Genomic DNA, 23188 nt, shown 5'->3' with positions numbered 1-23188 from the left:
CATAACTCTGACCATTTTTCTAGTTTACCTAAATCATTTGCTATTTGGCTTACCCCTCCTGAAACATCAACCCTGTTACATATCTTAGTATCATCAGCAAAAAGACATACCTTACCATCAAGACATTCTGCAATGTTTTACTTTGCAGGACTAAGTAGGACAGGGACACTGCAACTAGACCACTTCAATGAGCTGAAGGGGTCTGGGTGACTATAGTGTCCCTTTAAGTTTTAAGGTATGAAACCATGTTCGATTTTTCTGAAAAAGCCATGGCAGCGTTAACAAATGGAAATAAACAAGCTATACATACATTTGGGGGGGGGGATTATTCAAAATTCAGATACCTGCTAAATAGGTACAAAAACTATTACTCCTACATTATTTGTGAACAAGCATATAGAACAAAAGTAGTGCCATCATTAAAACATGTGGTGCATGGCTATGCACCTATAACAAAGAGCTATTTATAATAAAATTAAAAAGCAAGCAGACAAGCAGTAAAATTAAGAGTGTGTAAAATGAGACTAGTAAGTCACATGGGCACAACTCCATTATCCTAATCAACATTAACAGAAGCTGAAACATCTGTTGCAAAACAGGTACTATATAGCATGGTTCTTGGTACTAAAATAATTTATTTCCAACAATACATATCGGATAGAAGGATCACATTTAGCAGCATATAATTGGGAAAGTCAGAATCACACAGGGTGGATGTTGGGAAAAGATGTCAGTAGTTTCTTTTGACACATTAAGTGGTGATTTTTTTTTTTTAAATCTTTAAAGGGCATAGCTAGCAAGTTATTACATACACTTATCTACCCAGGTACACAATAAAAACAGGCTGTAGCTGAATGGACATCAGAATTGAAAGATTTGTAATTTCAATGATGTATTAAAAAAAATAAATCCATAAAATGAGAGGTGGAAGAGTACGCAATTTGTAAACTAAAAAAAAATTAAAAATTCAGAGTGATTTGATCATTAAAAAACACATGTAGTTTAGGCTTTTGCTTGTCATGGTAATGTTTTCAGTAATAGTTTTACAGCATAAACAGGTGAACATGATCAAACTTCCTTTCCTGGGAGGGCCAGCTCAACATTTCACATTTCCAAGTATGATTAAGCGGAGTAAATAGTTAGAAACTACTAGTGCAATGTGATAAAGTGCTTTCAATCTTCTTGGAGGAAAAAAAAAAATCATTGCATAAAATTCTTGAATTTATATCTGAATTTCAATAGCAGGACAGAAAATCCAAAGTTGTGGGGGGGAAATAATTTAAATACATACACATGTACAGTAGCAAAAGTGCATTTTCAGCAGACAAGCATGACATTGCAAGGCCAGCACATATATACAGCTACAGACAATTTAAAGGCTCACTCCCATCCCATAAAACTTTATATATATATGAAGTTGTTATGGCGGAAGGATTACCTGGCCTACGTCATACCTTCAGGTGTTAAACCACTTTTAGTCCCCCAGCGCCTGACAGCTCTGCCTCCTCTGTTGCTGTCAGAATATCATCAGCCGCATGGTAAAACGTCCTGGAATGAATGGCAGCCCAAAGAGGAGGCAGAGAGGACACGACACCCAAGGGGCAACCTCAGCTTTAAGCTGTTGAAAAATTGTTTAACCCCGGAAGGTAAGACATGGCTCTAGACCCCATTACACCTTAATTCAGGTAAATGTGCTAAGGGAGTTGGAGACAGGTGGGAGTGTTCTGTTAAAGCCATCAGTTTTGGTAAAGTAGTAGCAAATATCGAATTTTTCTAGCTTTTCTAGATTACAAAAATAAGCAAAAATAAAATAAAAACAAAAATCTAAACACGAGCAAGTCGACTATTTAATAAAACAAAAGTAAAGCTGGTTTTAAAGCTTTTTAACAGAGATAATCCATGTTTGTCCAACCCTCTATTCTAAAAGGTAACATGAAATGCACAAGCTATAATTATTGGTAACAGGCTATAAAGTTTTTTCTGTGCTGTAAATCAACCTTTAGAACACATTATTAATAAAAAAAATAATTGATAGGCTGTTATGCTACATTCTAAAATAGGAATAACCAACCACTGCAGTTACAACGGATTTGGAAATACATCATTCATAACTAGATATACCATTTACAATGGCCTGAAATCTAAAATCCAGGAATACAAAACAAATTTTGTATTGAACTTTTTAACTTAAATGCACATTTAGTTTGTTGCTTTAGTTTCCAAAAATCTCCTGAGGTGTAAATGGTATGTTACCGGTACTCATTTTATCAATCTTGGAAAGATAAAAAGTTGAGATGACCTTCTTTGAAATCAAATTAGTGAACCAGATGCTAGAGCTGGAGCCCTTTCCACTAAGCTCTCTCATCTCACATGATTATCATTATATAGAGTCACTGCAAGCCTGAAGGGATTCATGGTACATTCACCAGGGCTGGCTGTATGTTCACTTGCCAATGGCAAGCACTGCAATGTGGCTTGTATGACATCGAGCATAATCATACAAGCTCATTGCCAGCCCATATGTTAGGATGCAACGGCACTGATTGGATGAAATTATTCATTTAGTTCCATGCTGTAGCAGCATCATGGAATAGAGCCTACAGGAGAGAATTTATGTCACTTTTTTTTCAAATTTATTTTTTAAACATACCGATATTTTTAACATAACCTGTATTTATAGAAAAAGAATGTTCATCTCCACCCTGGTGTATCTCTTTAAGCATCTGAAAGCTTACCAATATTCAGATAATTTGCAACATTAAATCATAAAAATAGACTCCATAAAAGAAAAAACAGTGAAGCACAGAGATGTTGTCTTTCAATGGATGTAGGCGAATTTGCTTCCACCCCCAAAACATTTGAGCGGAGCCATGGTACCAACACAAAGGATTACATCTCTCAGATCAGCACCAGGTAAATTTACAGATGGGTGGAACTGTACAGCACATATTTTTAAAATCCAGATCAGCTGGAATTTCAGCACCAAAAGTCTGCTTTGAGGCACTCACACAGTGATCCATGCAGTATTTTAAAGCAAATTGCTGGCAGATCAGCTATAATAAAGTTATAGAACACATAAGAGTTCTTATTTCAAGTTTTGATTCATGTAAAGTTATCTATTTTTTTCGTTTTTCTTTTTTACTTTTGCTGCTACCAGCTGTGTTTCCTGTGGGGTTGTTTAATGCAAGTGCATGTCCTGATGTTTTCAGATGGGTAAACAGTTTGTTCCGTGTTGGAAATTCTGTTGAGCAAGTGTTACAGTAAAGGGGACCTTCTTTCTGCAATGAAGAACAGGTGAAAATGATATTAGGAAGATGCAAATTCAACTATTTCCACACTGGATACAAGAAGCCATGGTTATTTAGATGGTATATAAAAATATATATCAGCATGCCTATTTCCAGAATCTAAAATTAATATAAAATCTAAATAGGACTTGCATTAAAGGTTATGAAAATCTCGAGTTCCCCCTAAAGACAGAACAGGAGAATAGAACATAAGTGTTCTTAGTGATGCCCCAAGACTCAAATAATGACTTAATTTGCTCTTTCTCCAACAGTCAGTTTTGTACTGCATTCTTCCCAACATAAATAAAGACATTCAATGGTAGGTCTACAACCAATATTTAATATGTATAATTTTAAGGCACAATCCAGGCACCATAAGCGTCAGTGCTTTTGGAATTTGTTACGTTGTAAGGAGTCAGAAAAATTAATAACTTGGGTGCCATCTCAACAATTTGTGGATAAAAGTGTGCCTAAACTGTGTCCTCAGGTTAGATTTCTGCGGATGCTTTTACATTAGCGTGGATTAACATGCTATGTATTTGAAACAAAATAAAAAAAAATCTCTATACATGTTATCACTAAATAAAAATTTAAAAAAAGCACAATTTGTTTTGGGGGGTGTTTTTGGTTATTTTCAGCTATAGGTTGTGGATATATACAATTTACCAAATGAAGAGAAAATAATTCACCATACCGCAGTCTGGCTGTCTGACTGTGTGGTCTGCTTTGATGGCTTTTTCACATTTTTGCCTTTCTTCCCAGTCACCTTAGGTTCTCTTTTAGGGAAGGGAAAAATATAAAAAGTTTACGTGTTAAAAAAATACATTAAAAATAAATAATGTTTTTTAAAAAAAAGTTTGTCACTGTGCACTGGCAATGAAATATGCACTACTTACATTTTAACTTCATCGTTTTGTGGCTCTGTGTCATTTGCCAGTGGTGTGGCGTTTGTGTCAGGAAGGATGTTTTCATGCAACTCTGTAGCAGTATCTGTGTCTGGGAGGACTGTAACCGGCTGCTCTGCTGCTATAACAGCAGTTGGTTTAATTGGCTCTGCTTGGGGACTTTGGTTAGACTCTGTGGGGTGTTGCTCCTCAAAGCTGTCATCAATCACCTGTTAAAGAGCGAAGATTACTAAAAATGTATGGAGCCAATACACTTTGCTTCTGCACAGAAATTAATGGGAACATTCTATAGAGGTGGATGATGTGGATATAAAAACATGTATCTTGCCAACAGCAACAAAGTACAAGTATCAATGTTTATTGTACCAAAAGAAATATATTAATACGCTTTTCTTATACAACACACCTTTGGAGCCTTTTGCTGTTTCTTCTTTCGTTGCTTTTTTGAAAGTCTGAGGGCAAAGAAAATAAGACATTACATAACATTTGGTTAAGAATCAAATAAAATGTAATTGTGCTGCATAATGGTACGCTCCACTGAACAAATACAAAACAAATAAAGATCACCGTTTTGTAGATATGCTCCAAATGAACACATGCATGCATTTAAGTATGCATTTTTCAAAGGGGATGTATAAACAGCTTGCAAGGTTATCTTGTCTGCTGCCCTCCCCTTCTTCATAGACATTCTGTAGCAGTTCAAGTAGACTTCCCAATGCAACTCAATGAGAAGTATTTGTAAAGCAGGTGCTCTAGTGACTAGGCGACTGCCTGCCCTCTTGAGTTTAGCTCCACTGAGCTAAAAACAAAAACATAAACAAAACAAAAACAGGACCTGTTGTCTGCTTGACAAAAGTGCCAATTTCTATAGAATGGGGAGGGGATATATAAATAAAGAACATTCTTCACACATACAGTATTTCAGCAAGCAAAATTACTTTATCTTGCAGGAATGCATAATCTAAATCATAAATACATAAACTTACTTTGGAATCTCCTCAGGTTCTTCATCTGATAAGGCATTTTCTGCTTCCTGGATACCATTTTCCTTGGTTACAAGTGAATTCAACTCATCTTCCTCCTCCAGCTGCTGCCGCAGCAAAGCTACCATCTCACGATGCTTCTTTGATTTCTCATGATTACGCATTCTGTCGATGACAGTAACAGGTCACTCAATAGCAAATCCTGACCTTAAGAGGTTTTTTTTTGTTTAACATATTCTTTATTTTGGTGTGAAATAATGACATTTGATTACAAATAAACATTCCATATTATAACAATTTCAGTTATACATACACATATATAAGTTGCTTCTTTGGTTATGTCTTCAGGTAGCCTTACCAATTCATTGTATTTAGATTTAACAATAATTAGATTTTATTTCTCCCCCCCACACACAATTTTTCTTTCCCTTTTTTTTGGTTTTCCCCTTAATCCTTTCTTTCTTCTCTTCCACCTTTTCCTTATTATCAAACTTCTCTCTTTTTTTTTTCTTCCTTCCCCTTTCCTTTTTTGTTAAGGCTGTTTTTAGAAATAAAAAACACTCACACTGGTCATGATACAAGATATTTTATATTTTTATTTATACTTCGAGTGACGGGAGCATTAAAGATCTGATCTTTATCCGTAGATATATCTATTTGTCAGGGTACCTTTCTTTTTCTATAACTTTACATCCAGCTATGTGCCAAACCATACAATCTCCCTAATCCCATTCATTACTTTTTATGGAGATAATCAAACTGCTTTTACTCATTTGGAAATGTTACTCCATTCTGGCCATATATCTTTATATTCTGTAATTTTCCCTGCTCTCCTAAAGAAATCTTCTTCTATTTGACTATGCTAATTTATCTGGTTTACGATATCTGACCATAAGGGCGATACAGGGATTTTCCATTTCCGAGCAATGACTAGTTTAGTAGCCATAAATATATGAATTAATACAATTATAAGTCTTTTTCTATTATTTGGAAATTCGATATGTAATAGAAATGTTTGAGGGGATAATATGTTCCGAGAACATAATACTGAAACTATATTTGAAAGCTTTCTTTTTATCTCAGTCAGTCTCTCATATTCCCACCACATATGATATAATGTTCCTACAGAGGTTAAACATCTCCAGCAGTTCTCAGAATAATTATATTTAAAATGTCTTTACTCTACATGGAGTCAAATACCAGCGATGGATAATTTTAAAAAAAGGTTTCTTATAAACTTAGGCTATGAGTAGGTTTCTTGACTTTACTTAGTGCTTCTCCCCATTTTCCCACTGAGAAGGATTTATTTATATCTCTTTCCCATTTTAATATAGTTTGGGGTTTCTCTAATATCCTATCATTCTTTAATAGCTGTTTAGTACTAGAGATAAGTTTACTTTTGTAATGTTTGTTAATAAAATTGTCAGAATTTTGGATTTTCCCCAATTTTGATAATGTTAGTTAGATGATTAAGTTGAACATAATTATATAGTTCTCCATCTGGTAAACAATCATTAAATTACTTTAGTTTCCCATGCGATACAATCTGAGATATATTATAGATGTTACAATACTTCCACTTTGATAAATCAATATCGTGGGTATAGAATTGAAGTATGTCCAATGGTGCAGAAAGGAGTAAATTGTTAGAAATATCAATTTTTTAAAAAAAAAATTTTTTTTTTTTTTTTTAAAGATTCTCATAGATTTAATTATAATTTTAACAATTATGTTAAATGAAATATCACTATTATATTTATCAAGTCCAAGTCATATTGGATTAAATAAGGTTATTTTTAGATAAGAATCCTCTTTTTTTCCCCAGCTTGGATAAGCACTTATATGGTTATCCCATTTCAAGAAATGAGTAAACATAATTATGTTGTGCAGTTCTATTAGATCAGGAAAGTTTATACCAAGCTTTTTAATTTCCCTAGTTAATACTTTATATTCAATTCTAGAAGTTTTGCCTCTACATATAAATTCGATAAATGTTTTTTGTTTTTTTTAATTGAGAAAGATATAAAGGGGTACTCTAATAGGTATTGAACGACACAGATACATTAGTTTTGGTAATACATAGGTGTAATTTGTATTTAATCTCCCTAACCAAGAGACTTCCATTTCTGGAAGTTTTCTTTTTTTTTTTTTTAATTTCTTTATTTTCAGTGCAATATTAAAGGTACAGACATTTCTTCATCTGCCGCAACGGCAGTGAGTTAACTTTGTATTCTGATTTTGTCACTACAATAAATTGGCTTCGACATGCAATGCACGTTTTTAATATAGTGGGCTGTTAGGTTATAGCGATTAGCCTACTTTGGAGCTAGGACAAGCTAGGCTGGGGATTATGCTGAGGTGGCTCTGCCATGTGGAGTCGTCTAGGTTGGTCTAGGTGTTTATAAGCTGTCTCGCAACCTGGCGTTATTGATCTTGGGGACCTGCTATATTATGTCGCCTGCCTGTGGACGCATGGTTTCCCCTTTAGAGTCGGGTGGTCTGTCTCGGGGTTGCAGATAGGAATTTGGGCGCGTGGAAGCAGAATATGCGCGGCTAGTGGTACACTAGCACTGTTGTCTAGCGAGCCCGTTCCTGAGTGTGTTGAGCCTGCGTAGGTAGGTCTTTGGCCTAGCTAGTAAGGTATCGTCTATCTGAGGGCGGGTGTAGCTAGGAGCGTGGCCATCTGTTTAGTGAGCGGGGTGCGCCTATTGCGTCCGGGCGCTGTGGTGCTCCGGTCCCTGTACCCTGAGGTACTGGCGTGGGGCTCTGCGCTCCAATCGGCTATGCCCTTTAACCCCAGGGCATTGGGGGGGGGGGGGTAGGGGGAGTGTTAGATTCTGTATGTGGGGCCGTCGCCCTCTTGTTTGGAATTAGGGAGGAGAGTGTGGGTGGCGTCTCAGGAGCAGAGATTGTGCGGGAAAAGAAGCATTGCGTTATTATCACGTACATTGAATGGTGTTGAATAATAAAAATACAAATAGACTGGAAGAAAGTGAGGAGTAAAAATTAAATCAACAAGGTTATAGTCTGTGTGTCTGTTCCTTTGGGTGAGTTCAGGTTTCTGGGTCTCTTCCTCCTCTTCGCGTGGGAGAAGGGGAGTCCTCTGGGTCTCTCTGGTAAGTATTAGGTGTTCTTGGAATGGGTAACCCTTGCGGGGTGAGGCCCAACGCTGTCATGAAGGCAGGGCCGTGCGCCGGGTCAGTTGCCTTGTATGTTTTCCCCTCCTTCGTGACCAGCAGAGATCTAGGGGTTGACCACCGGTACGGTAGTCCTGCTTTTTGGAGGAGTTTAGTGATGGGTTGCATTTCCTTGCGCCATAACAGGGTAGATCTACTTAAGTCCTGAAAGGAGGAGATGGTGCTGTTTTCGAATTGGTATGGCGTCTTCCCTCTGAGGGCGATTATTAGGTCCATTTTGTCTGACAGAGAGTGACATCGCAGGATTACATCGCGTGGTGCTGCGTTGGGGGCTTGCGGCGATTTGGTGATCCTATAGACCCCGTCAAAGGTAAAATGTTTTGCTTGTCGTGTTGGGAGGAGGGAGGACACTAATCTTCTAACGTAGTGTGGTAGTTCCTCCAAAGGTACTGCTTCTGAGATTCCCCTGAGTTTGATGTTTTTTCGTCTACCCCTATCGTCTAGTATGTTAACTTGGTTTAAAATGTTGGTTTGTGTAGCTTGCATCTGTTGTACCTGATCGTGTAGTGAGTTCAGGTCTTGTTTCAGGGCACAGACTTCTGTCTCAGTCGTTTGGGTGCGGGCTGTAAGCGTATGTACCTCTGTTTTGAGTGCTGCCAGGTCAGCTTCCCACATATGTCGGAGGTTTCGTTGGAGGCTAGCCAGCATGTCCTGGATGTCCCCCTTTGTTGCAGGAGCCATTTCTTCCACTCTTTGTGGGGTGGTATCCCCGGTATGTGCTGGGGTTTGGTCCTCTTCCTCCGCCTGTGGGGTCTGGGCCGGGGCCGGTGTTGGTGTTCTCAGCAGCTGGCTAATGTCCCGGTGAGTCTGTGAGGTGGAGGGCGGCTGTTTCTGTGACTTTCTCCCCATGTCCTCTGCAGGGGGTGCGTTCTGGGTCGGATCGTGTGCGCCGAGACTGCTCCACACTCCTGGGGCCCAGGCCAGCTCGAGTGGGCTGCTTCCCGCGTGGTAGGCCTTAGGGCCGCGGCTGCGGGTCTTTCGTGTTGCGGTGTGAAAGAACGGCATCGGCGGGTTCCGTGCGGTGCCCTCTGTTGGTATCTGGCACTTTCGTGGTGATTATGGGGTCGATGTTCGCGATATTTGCGGGCTTTAAGTCTATTTTTCCCGGAGCTAGGGAATATGGCGACTGCTCCCTTGTGTAGTCAGGCTCCGCCCCCTGGAAGTTTTCTTAAAATGATGAAAGCATTACTTTATAATTTTCTATTATTTAAATTGTATCTTATAAAAATACCTAGATATTCTATTCTTTGTCTAGCCCAGTCCCAATTATAACCTTTTTTAATTTTTCTACACAGTCAGAAGAAGTGTTAAAAATTAGAGTTTGAGTTTTATTTGCATTCAGCTTATATTCTGAAAATTTATTAAATTCATAAATCAATCAATCAGTTTTTCGACATGTGGGATAGAATCCAGTGGGTTTGCCATTGTAAGCTAGGGATCGACCGATATTGATTTTTTAGAGCCGATACCGATATTCTGTGAACTTTTAGGCCGATAGCCGATATAATTTGCCGATATTCTGTACATTTATCATTTTGGAAAGTGTAGTGTGTGTGTGTAGTGGATGCAGTGTGTGTTGTGGATGCAGTTTGTGTAGTGTGAGTGTTGTGGATGCAGTGTGTGTGTTGTGGATGCAGTGTGTGTTTGTGTAGTGGATACAGTGTGTATTTGTCTAGTGTGTGTAGTGGATGCAGTGTGTATTTGTCTAGTGTGTATATAATGAAAGCAGAGTGTTTGTGTAGTGTGTAGGTAGTGTGCGTAAAGTGAATGCAGTGTGTGTGTAAAGTGAATGCTGTATATACTAAATGCAAAGTGTGCGTGTTTGTGTAGTGTGTGTATATAAGGAATGCAGAGTGTGTGTATTTGTGTAGTGTGTGTGTTTATATAATGCAGAGTGTGTGTGTTTGTATAGTGTATGTATATAATGCAGAGTGTGTGTGGTGTGCATTATATAAACACACTACACAAACACACTGAATTATATAAACACACTACACAAACACACTGAATTATATAAACACACTACACAAACACACTGTGTATATAATGCAGTGTTTGTATAGTGTGTGTGTGTATAATGCAGTGTGTTTGTATAGTGTGTGTGTTTATTGTGTAGTGTGCATTATACACACACACACACACACACACACTATACAAACACACTGCATTATATACACACACACTATACAAACACACTGCATTATATGTACACACACTATACAAACACACTGCATTATATGTACACACACACTATACAAACACACTGCATTATTATACACACACACTATACAAACACACTGCATTATATAAACACTGAATTATATACACAGTGTGTTTGTGTAGTGTATGTGTATAATAATAGAGTGTATGTGTGAGGGGGCATTTTTTATTAAATTATTATTTTTTTATATTAAATTATTTTTAATTTTTTTATATATTTAATTATTATTATTTTTTTGCTGTTGTCCCCCCTCCCTGCTTGTTGCCTTACCAGGGAGGGGGGATATGTTAATCCCTGGTGGTCCCAGTGGCATTGGCTTAACTGTGGGGGGGAGTGGGCAGCAAGCGTTTACTCACCTCCCAGCAGCTCCTCCAGCTCCCCAGTGTAAATCTCGCGAGACCCGCGGCCGTCAGAGCTGGCAGCGGGTCTCGCGAGATTTACACTGGGAAGCTGGAGGAGCTGCTGGGAGGTGAGTAAACGCTTGCTGCCCGCCCCCCCAGGACCGCCGGGCTTGTAATGAGCTTGGCGGTCCTGGGAGGTATTATCGGCAATATCGGTATCCCTATTGGCCGATACCGATATTGCCGAAAATACAGAATATCGGCCGATTATATCGGTAAAACCGATAATCGGTCGATCCCTATTGTAAGCAAAATGTAATCTGTGTACAATGTGATTTTATGATGCTCAGTTAAGATTTTTTTACCACAGATCAACTCACTTTGCCTTATTGCAGCTGCCAATGGTTCAATGCTTAAAATATACAAGAGTGGCGCCAAAGGGCAACCTTGTCTTGTACCCTTGTTAATAACTAAACCATTGGGAAACGATACCAGGGCCAATGACTCTTGCATGAGGAGATGTGTATAATGTCATGGTACTATCTTTAAATAAAACAGTCAGGCCAAAATTCTCCATAACCAAGCCCAGGAATCTCCAGTTCACCCTGTCAAAAGCATTTTCTGCATCTAATGCTAGGAAAACTGACTGATCTTTTTGCTGATTCAAGTGATTTATTATGTTTAAGATCTTTTGAGTGTTGTCTGCTATATCTCTTTGTGACGAATTCAGTTTAATCTTTATGTAGAAGACCTGGAATGATTGTCTTCAGTCTGTCCACCAATATTTTGGAAAATATCTCAATATCTGTATTTCAGAAGAGTTATTTTAAAAGGGAAATAAACAGATTGTATTCCTCCTACTGAATGAAAGATACACCTACAGGTATTTAACCCTTTGCATTCTGGAAGAGTAAAGTCAGATTCAGCTCTGCCAGCTAGAATTCAAAATAATTATTGGAAGCAACTGTGCAATTAGAGAGATTTCTCTCCTATATCAAACATTAACTCCAAAAGATCACATATATATAAAAGGGTCCCCTTTTCCAAGAACAGTTCTGGATAAGGAGAAGGGACAAATTGAATATCTGCCAAAATTCTTTTGCTTAAAACATTTCCAGAGTGTACGAGTGTCAGTTTGAATTTTGAAATAGTAGAACAGCTATTTGCAAATGATGCAGGAGAATAGGGCACGTTTTCATATATCATATGCTACAGCTTCTAGAAAACATTTGTAAAATGTATTTATAGAATATAGGGAAAAAAAAAAAAAAAAACTACAATAACCATGTACAAAATACAAAAAAGAATTACTTTTGCAGCACTGTGCATATCCCAGAGCATCTTCACTGCAAATACACAGAGCTCGAGATTGGAAAAATACAAGGTAGTGCCAGTGCAAATACAAGTCATCACAGCACATGCACTTTTTAAGCCTGTGCACTGCAGTGACCCATACTGCACTCTCACATTGTTTGGAGACTTAAAACCTCCTTTGATATAAGGGTAAGGGCTACTTCAAGCTTTAAATACACCACAATGATTGCTAAAGTGTGCGTGTGTGTTTACATGCATAAACATTTTAATTTAGTGACCATTATTATCACGGTGCATGTATAAAATGCAAGCAGATAAAGCTGCTGCATTATAAAATGAGAATTCTACATTATTGTGATAAGTTGAAAACAAAAATTCTATTTTATTTACGAGTTTCTTTACTTTACACATTGTCTTATCACAAAAATTCTTTAACATTTGTAGTATATTAAAGATCAATTTAAAAGGTTGACAACAAATAAAACATTGTTTGAATAGCTCCTAAGTGCAATTTATTTGTCAGCATTTTGCAGTTTTACACAATTTAAAGTTTGTAAAACCCATAAGAGGAAAAAAAGGAAAAGAAACTCACGCTTTCTCAGTCTGACACACTTTATCACAGGCAGGACAGTAAAGGTCATCAAAGAAGTCATCCTCCTCATCCCCATCGCTAGTTTTGCCTATTTAAGTGAACAATAATAAAACATCAATTAGAACAGAAAACAGACATAAAAATTCATACAATATATGAACTCTGCTTAGAGGTCTTTTTTTAGTGGGGTGCATGTGCACTCACCCTCCCACACAAAGCTGCAGATGAATCCTAGAATGCTATGCACACACTGAATTGAGCCAAAATTATTGTGGGATGCACATGGTTCTTCATAAATCTGATGAACTATAAACTATATCTTTTACAACTATCATCTGCACATTTCCCAGAATTTTGGCGATCACTATACAAACATTAAAATGTTTTTGTTTACAAAATATCTAAATTTCACGTGAATGACTTGTGAACTTTAAAGTTAAGCTAATATATATCTAAAAGCAGGATGGTGCATAAGGGGAAGAACATATTTTACCTAAAGTGCATCACAAGTACATGACAATTAGGGAATACATTTTTCTTTTTTTTTTTAGTATAATCACCTTCTTCCTGTTCTTCCGTATCAACTCCATCAGCATCATCTAATTGGTCCCCAAACTGCTTGTCATACTGAGCCTCCATCTGCTGTAGCTCTTTCTCCAGGTCAGACATGGCCATCCAGCTCTGCTCCTTATATTGCTCTGCCAGCCTTTAAACATGTGGAAGCAGAAATCAGCCTAATGGGGCACTTCAGACACCAAAACAAATTTTGCTCCATCTTACCTAAATTATGTTGCTTGTACAATTTTGATTAGTATTTTTCAAATTAATAGGCATTGCAGCATTCTGCAGCTTAATTTTGCCTTCGGTCCTACCTCATCAATTATAAAATATATCCTTCTGGTTGGTTCTTACTCTATATCCATCTTGCTGGTACTTGTACAAGCACACAGTCCCTCCCGCCTAGCAGGCAGTGACCAATAACATACAGGGAACACATAAACAGAAGAATACAGCGGAGTTCTGGTTCATCTAAAAGATTTCAATAGTAGAAAGCTGATAAATGACAGTCCCAGAAACCCGTTTCTCAGCAGAACTGAGGTGGTGCACAGAAAACTGATCTGTAACTTATAAGCCTTCCTATATTTTAATCTTTACAGTGCAGAGTTTAACATATACAACAGTTCCGATTTCACAGATTAGAATAAGAGGCTCCCAATTGTCTAAGCCAACATCTGGTGAGAGCAGACCTCAACACTGATTATTTAATGTGTGGGCATTTACACGGAATTAAGGAACTTTAAAAGTTTGCATCTTGTTTTAAATTGTCTGCTTTTGTTTTATTACTTATACAATGCATTAAATAGGCATCATAACCACTATAGCTCAGTGTAATGGTTTTGGTGCAAAGAAGCTATGGACCCTTTCCTATATTCACTGCCAAACAGTTAGACGAAACCCAATATATTCCTGGCACCCAATGTCTGCTCTATCACCAGAGAATTTAGTGCAATTTTTTTTTTTTTTATGTATGGGTTTCTAATTTTGTTTAAATAAAACAGGTCAGTTTTTGTTTTAACATTATACTTTAACTACTCAATATGTACATCTGGTAAATGTCTAAGCAACAAATATCTATACTCTATATACTATATATATTCTATATACCATATTATAGATGACAGTGTTCTAATAAGAAGTATGTTCCTGTTCATGAGATAATGTACTCAACAAGGAATTGTTGAGACTTGACAAGGGAACCACAAATTTCAGGTAGTAAGCTAGCCGACTTGAAAAATTCAGGATTCAATGTTTTAAGGAACAACACTTACTTAGCGTGCTGTAACTTCTGCTGTCTACGAAGTGCTTCCACTTTCTTGGCTTTTTCTGCATTCTGTTCCTCTACCAGCTTGCGATGAGCTTGCACTCGCTTATCTCTTTTCCTGATGAAGGCCACTAGCTGTCGGACCAGTTCATTTCTTTCCTTTCGTGCCTTCTCCCTGGTCTTCTTATTCTCCTTCTCCATGGCCCGTTTCTCCCACCGGTTAGATGCCTGCCTAGTGTCATATTCTTCTTTCCAAGCAAAGTTTTTCATTGTACAAAAGCTTTGCCAGTAAGCATAGAAAGCGTGCACAATCTGTAAGAAAAGCAAAGGATTTGTTTTACGTATGAACAATAATATTTAAAAGAAATGCATGTATTTTATAATAATATTTTGGAGCAGTCGAGAAACACACACGGATGTGTGGAAGTCCCATAAGTGATGGATATATTTTGTGGATTGTATGTCACATACATAAATACATACATACAGTAACAGTCATGCCACAGGAGTGATAGATTACAGAATCAAATCATTGTAAGTGAAAATGTAATTTTAAACTATGAAATGTAGTGAGCTGCTTATTATGAAAAACCAATGCACTAATGTGTTTGGGTTGTCGCTCTCTGAATTGTAAGGGAGGTATCTTCCTTTAACCAGAATCAATGGAAGCAAATGTATAGTTTATTAAATGTATTAAAAAAATATATATATATATATATATATATATACACACACACACACACACACACACACACACACACACACACACTTTATAATATATAAAGTATACCGTGTCATAGTCACTCTGTGAATCTCCGAAAGTTGGAAATTCCTCCACATCTTCACCCATTTTAGATTCCATTTCTTCTTTGACAATTGATTCAAAAACTTGTCGGTATACAGCATAAAATCCCTGAAACAAATAAATGAGAAAATAGACAAAAATTGTAAGAAAAGTCTGTTTTTTACCTTGCCGGTATAACAAAGAGAATAATTAGCATTCAGAGAGAGCACCGAAAAAGCACATATATAACTTGGGACTGACTCCAAAGACTATTTGCTCCACACCACTACATCAAGATCCCATTTCTTTTTGTTTGTCTATTCTTTTAATTATAACACAAAAAACATTTGGCCATACTTGCTTAAATGTTTAAATATAACAGAAGTTCCACCTGTGAGGAAAGTCCAAACAAATACGGACCGTTTCACTGGTGGAGGAACACCTAATTGGACACTCCAGGGGTGTCCTGGGGCTTGACCCCTATAACTTTTAGAACAGACGAAAAAGACTCAACTGCTGGAATGAACCAGACTAGTCAAGTGTACAACTGGATATGATGAACAAAATAATAATAAATCTACAAATAAAGTAAATATAGTCTAGTGAAAACACCAGTAAATAATGGTGAGAAACTTGCCGAAATGGCTAACCTCTATGTACATAAAATGATGCCTATGTGCCTACAGAGCTCCCAGATAGCTAACTGGCTAGTGACTTTATTAAGTAGAAAGAAATGGTCAAATCCAGAGCTAGGGGCCCATAGAGGGGTGTCATAAATGGGTTAATGGATACCTAGCATAAATGACATAGGGAAACAAACGTATATATATAGCGTCCCCCTAAATAAATCTCGATAACTGTAACGCTAAACAAATAATGGTTACAGTGTATACTCGAGAAACCCCAAATGCTACTTCTGTGAGAAATACTCAACTCACATTTATTATCTGTTGAGTATTTCTCACAGAAGTAGCATTTGGGGTTTTTCGAGTATACACTGTAACCATTATTTGTTTAGCGTTACAGTTATCGAGATTTATTTAGGGGGACGCTATATATATACGTTTGTTTCCCTATGTCATTTATGCTAGGTATCCATTAACCCATTTATGACACCCCTTATGACAGTGGGACTATCACTTAGTATACCGCAGACCAGATACTGCATACATATTGGTTACTAAGTTTATAGACCTTCTTGCAGTTACACGACTCAAGCACCGTGTTTAGCTGTACGTGACTGCACCCCAGATACCTATGTTTGTCATTTGACTTATACCTACTCTATGGGCCCCTAGCTCTGGATTTGACCATTTCTTTCTACTTAATAAAGTCACTAGCCAGTTAGCTATCTGGGAGCTCTGTAGGCACATAGGCATCATTTTATGTACATAGAGGTTAGCCATTTCGGCAAGTTTCTCACCATTATTTACTGGTGTTTTCACTAGACTATATTTACTTTATTTGTAGATTTATTATTATTTTGTTCATCATATCCAGTTGTACACTTGACTAGTCTGGTTCATTCCAGCAGTTGAGTCTTTTTCGTCCTTGCTTAAATGTTTCCATAACATTATCATGGTTATAGGCTGAAAAAAAGAGACATGCGGTCAAGTTCAGCCATTCCCACATCTGTTTTTGCTGTTGATCCAAAAGAAAGTGGTCTTAGTGGTCTTTAAGGACGACAATTTTATTATTCTATTATTGTTATTGTCCACTACCACAGTTATTAGGGTGCCACTCCTTATTTTCTGTTTTATTTTTTCTCTAATAAAGGTTAAGTTTTAGCATTACAGCTAGGAAGGGGTTTCCTATTTTGGTTGATCATAGGTAGGGATGAGTTTCCCCATCTCTCTAAAGATCTTCCTTTCTGTTATTTTTGATCCAAAAGAAAGCAAAAAAAAAACACAAAAAAACACAACTATTTGAAGCACTTCCAATATTCCAACAAACTAGGAAAAAAATCCTTCTTGACCCCAGAATCGCAGTCAGATCTATCCTTGGACCAAAAAGCGGTTAACCCCACCTATTAAAAACTTGTATTCTTGAACATTGTGTTTGCAACTATTTATCCATTTGCTGTTTAACCCCTTCAGGACGGAGTCAATAGTACACGTTCTGATCAAAACAAAACGTAAACAAAAACTGGAATTTGCGCTATATGTCTGTTCACCCGTAGTTCCCCTCTTTCATATTAAATGCACCCACACTTATTATATATCATTTTGTTCAGGAGAAACAGGGCTTTCATTTCATATAAAATATTTGTATATGAAACAATTTATTATGAATAAAATAAAAAAAAAACTGAGAATTTTTTTTTTTTTTTTACATTTGTAGTTCCGCCTCACATTTTAGCTGTAAATGTCATAATACTGTTAGGTTTTACGGCAACAAAATGCACATATTTGTAATCAGCGATGTCTCACGAGTACAACAGTACCCCCCATTAACAGGTTTTATGGTGTTTTGGAAAGTTACAGGGTCAAATATAGAACGTTCCATTTTCAAATTGAAATTTGCCAGATTAGTAATGTTACCTTTGAGACGGTGTGGTAGCCCAGGAATGAGAATTACCCCCATAATGGCATACCATTTGAAAAAGTAGACAACCCAAGGTATTGAACGTGGGGTATGTTTAGTTTTTTTTAGTAGCCACTTAGTCACAAACACTGGCCAAAGTTAGCGTTCATATTTGTTTTTGTGTGAAAAAAGCAAAAAACTAATATTTGGCCAGTGTTTGTGACTAAGTGGCTACTAAAAATGACTGGACATACCCCATTTGCAATACCTTGGGTTGTCTACTTTTGCAAATGGTATGCCATCATGGGGGTAATTCTTATTCCTGGGCTACCATACGGTCTCAAAGGCAACATAACTAATCTGGCAAATTTCAATGTCAAAAAAATGAAATGCAAGCCTTATATGTGACTCTCTAACTTTCCAAAACACCATAAAACCTGTACATGTGGGGTACTGTTATTCTTGGGAGATTTCACTAAACACAAATATTAGTGTTTTAAAACAGTAAAACATATTACAACAATAATATAGTCCATAAAAGTGCCGTTTGTTTGTAAAAAATGCAAAAAACTTCACTTTTACTTAAAATATCATCGTTGTAATACAATTTACCAGTTTGAAACACTAATATTTGAGTTCAGCGAAGTCTCCCGAGTAAAACAGTACCCCCTATGTACAGGTTTTATGGTGTCTTGCAGAGTTACAGGGTCAAATATAGTGCTTGCGAATTAAATTCTCTGCACTTTCTCCCTGTGTTGTCAGGCATGTCAATCAAATTTTAATTAATCAAATGACATAATTATGTTAAAAAATTACTTAAATATACACGTAGAATTTTAATATATATGCATTTATAGGTATATAAATTCTACGTGTATACTAATGTAATCTTTTATGTAATTATATGTATTTATCTCTATATATATATATATATATTTGCGGTTATTTGTATTTTATATATAGATAAATATATATATAGAATGTCATTCTAAGTGTATTCTGTTTCCAATATATATATATTAATAACAAAATACAGTTAGAATGAAATTACATATGAATATATAAATTATTTTATATTTTGTTTCAATATTTTATTTATTTAATTATTTTATTTATTTATTATTGTAATTATGCGTATATATATATATGTAGATTATATATATTATATATACATATTATATATATGTAACGTCATTCTAAGTGTATTTTAATATTAATATATATACTAATATTAAAATACATTACGTATGACGTTACATATATAATATATATATATATATATATATATATATATATATATATATATATATACACACACATACATATTATATATATATATATATATATAAAAAGGCATTTAATTTATTTTATAACATTTTAATATTTTTTTTTTTTACACTACCTACCAGCAGGGGGACTGTCTAATATTTTTGACAGTCCCCCTGCTGGCAGATCCATAGCCAGCTATAGGGGGCCATGTGATCGCTCTTTGAGAGCGATCACATGGCCCCCGGGGGCCTCATTTGCCGGAGGGGGGCTGCCTGGGCTCTCAGACAGCCCCCCAGAAGAGGATCGCGGCGGAGGTGTGTACACCTCTGCTCCTGGGGCTGCAAGCAGTTACGGCGTTCTATGCCGCCGCAACGGCTTTAAAGCCCTTTAAAGCCGCGACGGCATAGAACGCCGTAACGGCGTTCTATGCCGCCGCAACGGCTTTAAAGCCCTTTAAAGCCGCGACGGCATAGAACGCCGTAACGGCGTTAAGGGGTTAAACATCTGAACAGACTAATAAAACCACCTCTTGAGGCAGAGAATTCCACATCCTTATTGTTCTTACTGTAAAAAAATCTATTTAATTTGTGTTAAACTAAATCTCTTTCCAGTCTACATGCATGACGTCATGCCCTATGTATAGTCCAGTTTATGAATAGTTTTCCAGACAATGGTTTGTATTGACCCAAAATATATTTGTATAATGTGATCCTATCCCCTCTAAAGCACAGTTTTTCTAAAATAAACAGGTTTAAATCTATTAACCTCTCTTCATAAATAAATGTTCAATTCCTTTTATTAATTATGTAGCCTGCCTCTGCACTTTTTCTAATTCCATAATATCCTTCTTTAGAACTGGTGTCCAAAATTTCACAGCATATTCAAAGGTGTGATCTTACCATTGATTTACGAAGAGGCACGATTATATTTTCATCCCTATGTAATTGTGTCCCATGCCATGTCTCAAAACAAGTCATGGTGGGAAGTGCAAATAAGTGAAATTAGAAGAAGCTAGGAGTTTAATCATGGACAGTCTTTCTATGGTAAATACTGCTCCGTACTCCATGAAATTGGGCAGTGACCAAAAATCTTTTCATTGAACCTTCAAATAAAATAAATGGCATACTAAATTCCCATACAATAGCCTCACAGAAAACAGTCCATGTCTCAACAACAATTAATGGCAAAGACAAATGAAATCTCAGTATTAAGTCTGAGCTGAATTCCATATTTGAGAGATGCACGGTTTGCAAGAGGGAAGGGTATACATTGAACAAGCATGATTTGCTCAGTTACCTTGTCATCATCCCCGTAGCCAGAGTAGCAAGTCACAGTAAAATACAGAACCAGATCCAGGCTGTCATCCTGGTACTCCCCATCCACCCCTCCTTTCAACAGGGCATCCCGGTGGTTATCATACCTGCAAAAAATATGAATGTGCAGTAATTATACACTTTGCACGATTGCCAAGTTTATGGTGCACAAAGTACACCACTCAGATATTTGTAAAATATAGAACCAGACTGCACCAATGCACATGCATGTCATTGACTCTTTCGATCATTTCACACAGCCCAGTTCACGATGTTCAAATATCTATTCTTAAACTGCGTTGTGTGCAGAAATGGTGAATGAAACACCTTTTTAGTGTGATTGGAAAGGGACGGTCATCTAAACAGCATTATAGTGTCAGATATACAGGTTTGTATTCCTGACATTATAGTGTTCCTTTAACTTTTCACAGTACGCTCCATTATACCTCTGGAAAATGACCCTACTGATCAATTTTGACACTTACCCAAATTAAATTAAATTTTTTGTACTTACCAAGCTCTTTCCTGTGGGTCACTTATAACATCATAAGCTGCCTGGATCAATTTAAACTGCTCAGCAGCTTCTTCTGGGTTATCCAAGTTCTTATCTAGAAAACAGACAGTCTAAATTTAGAAAAGTGGAGGAGGGGGGATAATTATATTGTCTAACATAACGATATTCATAATTAAAGACAATTTCTAAAGGTTTTCAAATAAAATATTATAGTTAATTCAAAGTACGATAACCTTCCAAACATCTTTTTTGTCAAATTCACTACAATAAACTCAATCATCTTTTTATCACATACAAAGCCGAGACCATCAAAGAATTGCCTAACATTAAGGTGCACGGAACAGTGGATAATGATAAAAATCTGCATTTATAAAAAGATTATATACCTCCTTTCCCCCCTACCCTCCAAAAAACCCAAACACTGGGTTATTCAATATTGGGATAACTGTCGGGAATTCAAAGTGAAATTGTTAACAGTAACCCCCACAATTTTGCTACCAAGTGTATTCCTGACAATTCACACTACAGTATTAGTATTCACAGTAAATAACCTTGACCCCCCAAGAACATGACACATCTGTAATCAAGTAATTACACATATAAGGTGCAGTCCAGCACTTCAGACTGTAACTATTCTAAGGCTGGTAAAAGTATGAGTGCTAAGTAGCACATTCTCCTGGTAGAGGATTACAAAAACAGGGAAAACCAGTTTTGTTTGTAGCAAAACCAGCTAAGTTTAATGACAGTGGCCAGATGTGCCCTATCCTTAAATTAGATCAGCATTATTATTATTATTATTATTTATAAAATATTTTACCAGGAAAGATACATTGAGATCAAGGGAGTGCTAAGATGTCAGCCCCAAGGAAACAGTGAAGAGTGCCAACACACTGCCAGTCTACCACAGTAACATCACACAGCACCAGACATGGCAGCCAGCATCACGCAGCACCATGGACATGGCAGGCACCGTCACGCAGCACCATGGACATGGCAGGCACCGTCACGCAGCACCATCACGCATCACCTTGGACATGGCAGCCACCGTCACGCATCACCTTGGACATGGCAGCCACCGTCACGCATCACCTTGGACATGGCAGCCACCGTCACGCATCACCTTGGACATGGCAGCCACCGTCACGCATCACCTTGGACATGGCAGCCACCGTCACGCATCACCTTGGACATGGCAGCCACCGTCACGCATCACCTTGGACATGGCAGCCACAACACAGCACCATGGACATGGCAGCCATCACACAGCACCATGGACATGGCAGCCATCACACAGCACCATGGACATGGCAGCCATCACACAGCACCATGGACATGGCAGCCATCACACAGCACCATGGACATGGCAGCCATCACACAGCACCATGGACATGGCAGCCATCACACAGCACCATGGACATGGCAGCCATCACACAGCACCATGGACATGGCAGCCATCACACAGCACCATGGACATGGCAGCCATCACACAGCACCATGGACATGGCAGCCATCACACAGCACCATGGACATGGCAGCCATCACACAGCACCATGGACATGGCAGCCATCACACAGCACCATGGACATGGCAGCCATCACACAGCACCATGGACATGGCAGCCATCACACAGCACCATGGACATGGCAACCACCGTCACACAGCACCATGGACATGGCAACCACCGTCACACAGCACCATGGACATGGCAACCACCGTCACACAGCACCATGGACATGGCAACCACCGTCACACATCACCATGGACATGGCAACCACCGTCACACATCACCATGGACATGGCAGAGGTGACTGGCAGGGTATATATAGCGCCTAATGGTCCCTGTTTTAGGAGCGGCAATGCATCATGGGTATTCCAGACGCTGCCAATCCTACAAGCGGTAAGTCCCAGCCCATGGAATGCCAGAGGCCGCCCTGCCCGCCTTACCCGGGTGCCATTTCAGTGCCAGCTTCCTGTAAGCTTTCTTGAGGTCGTCATCCGTGCAGTCTGTGCGGACCCCGAGAACCTCGTAATGACACTTCATTGCGGAACTCCCAGCAGCCGGCAAAAAAAAAAAAAAAACTCTCTGTACCACACGTGTTGGTGATCCCGTCGGAAGTGACGTC

At 37.9% G+C, this 23188-nt stretch overlaps 1 protein-coding gene across 1 annotated transcript; it reads right to left on the bottom strand.

Annotated features, from left to right (window-relative positions):
* Positions 1–2674: 2674 nt before the first annotated feature.
* Positions 2675–23168, bottom strand: DNAJC21 (DnaJ heat shock protein family (Hsp40) member C21). Its single transcript, XM_063456846.1, has 12 exons — positions 23010–23168; positions 21066–21159; positions 20535–20658; positions 15453–15575; positions 14670–14974; positions 13401–13546; positions 12841–12928; positions 5179–5340; positions 4599–4644; positions 4184–4401; positions 3982–4063; positions 2675–3278 (listed from the first exon to the last, which is right to left on the bottom strand). The coding sequence occupies exons 1-12, from the start codon at positions 23104–23106 to the stop codon at positions 3117–3119; spliced, it is 1647 nt and encodes a 548-aa protein (XP_063312916.1). The 5' UTR covers positions 23107–23168; the 3' UTR covers positions 2675–3116.
* Positions 23169–23188: the final 20 nt, after the last annotated feature.

The sequence above is a fragment of the Pelobates fuscus genome, chromosome 5 (genome assembly GCF_036172605.1).
Source record: "Pelobates fuscus isolate aPelFus1 chromosome 5, aPelFus1.pri, whole genome shotgun sequence".
Classification (NCBI taxonomy): Eukaryota; Metazoa; Chordata; class Amphibia; order Anura; family Pelobatidae; genus Pelobates; species Pelobates fuscus.
The sequence above is the reverse complement of the archived record's forward strand: the minus strand, read 5'-3'. Positions and strand labels throughout refer to the sequence as shown.

What these genes read in the sequence shown, in the direction of transcription:
- DNAJC21 (XM_063456846.1), bottom strand. Translation starts at nt 23,106, where the DNA reads ATGAAGTGTCATTACGAGGTTCTCGGGGTCCGCACAGACTGCACGGAT. An exon ending in GGCACTGAAATGGCACCCGG is followed by an intron (nt 21,160 to 23,009) that starts GTAAGGCGGGCA and finishes TCTGTTTTCTAG; the next exon opens with ATAAGAACTTGGATAACCCA. An exon ending in TACGGAAGAACAGGAAGAAG is followed by an intron (nt 12,929 to 13,400) that starts GTGATTATACTA and finishes TCACTTAAATAG; the next exon opens with GCAAAACTAGCGATGGGGAT.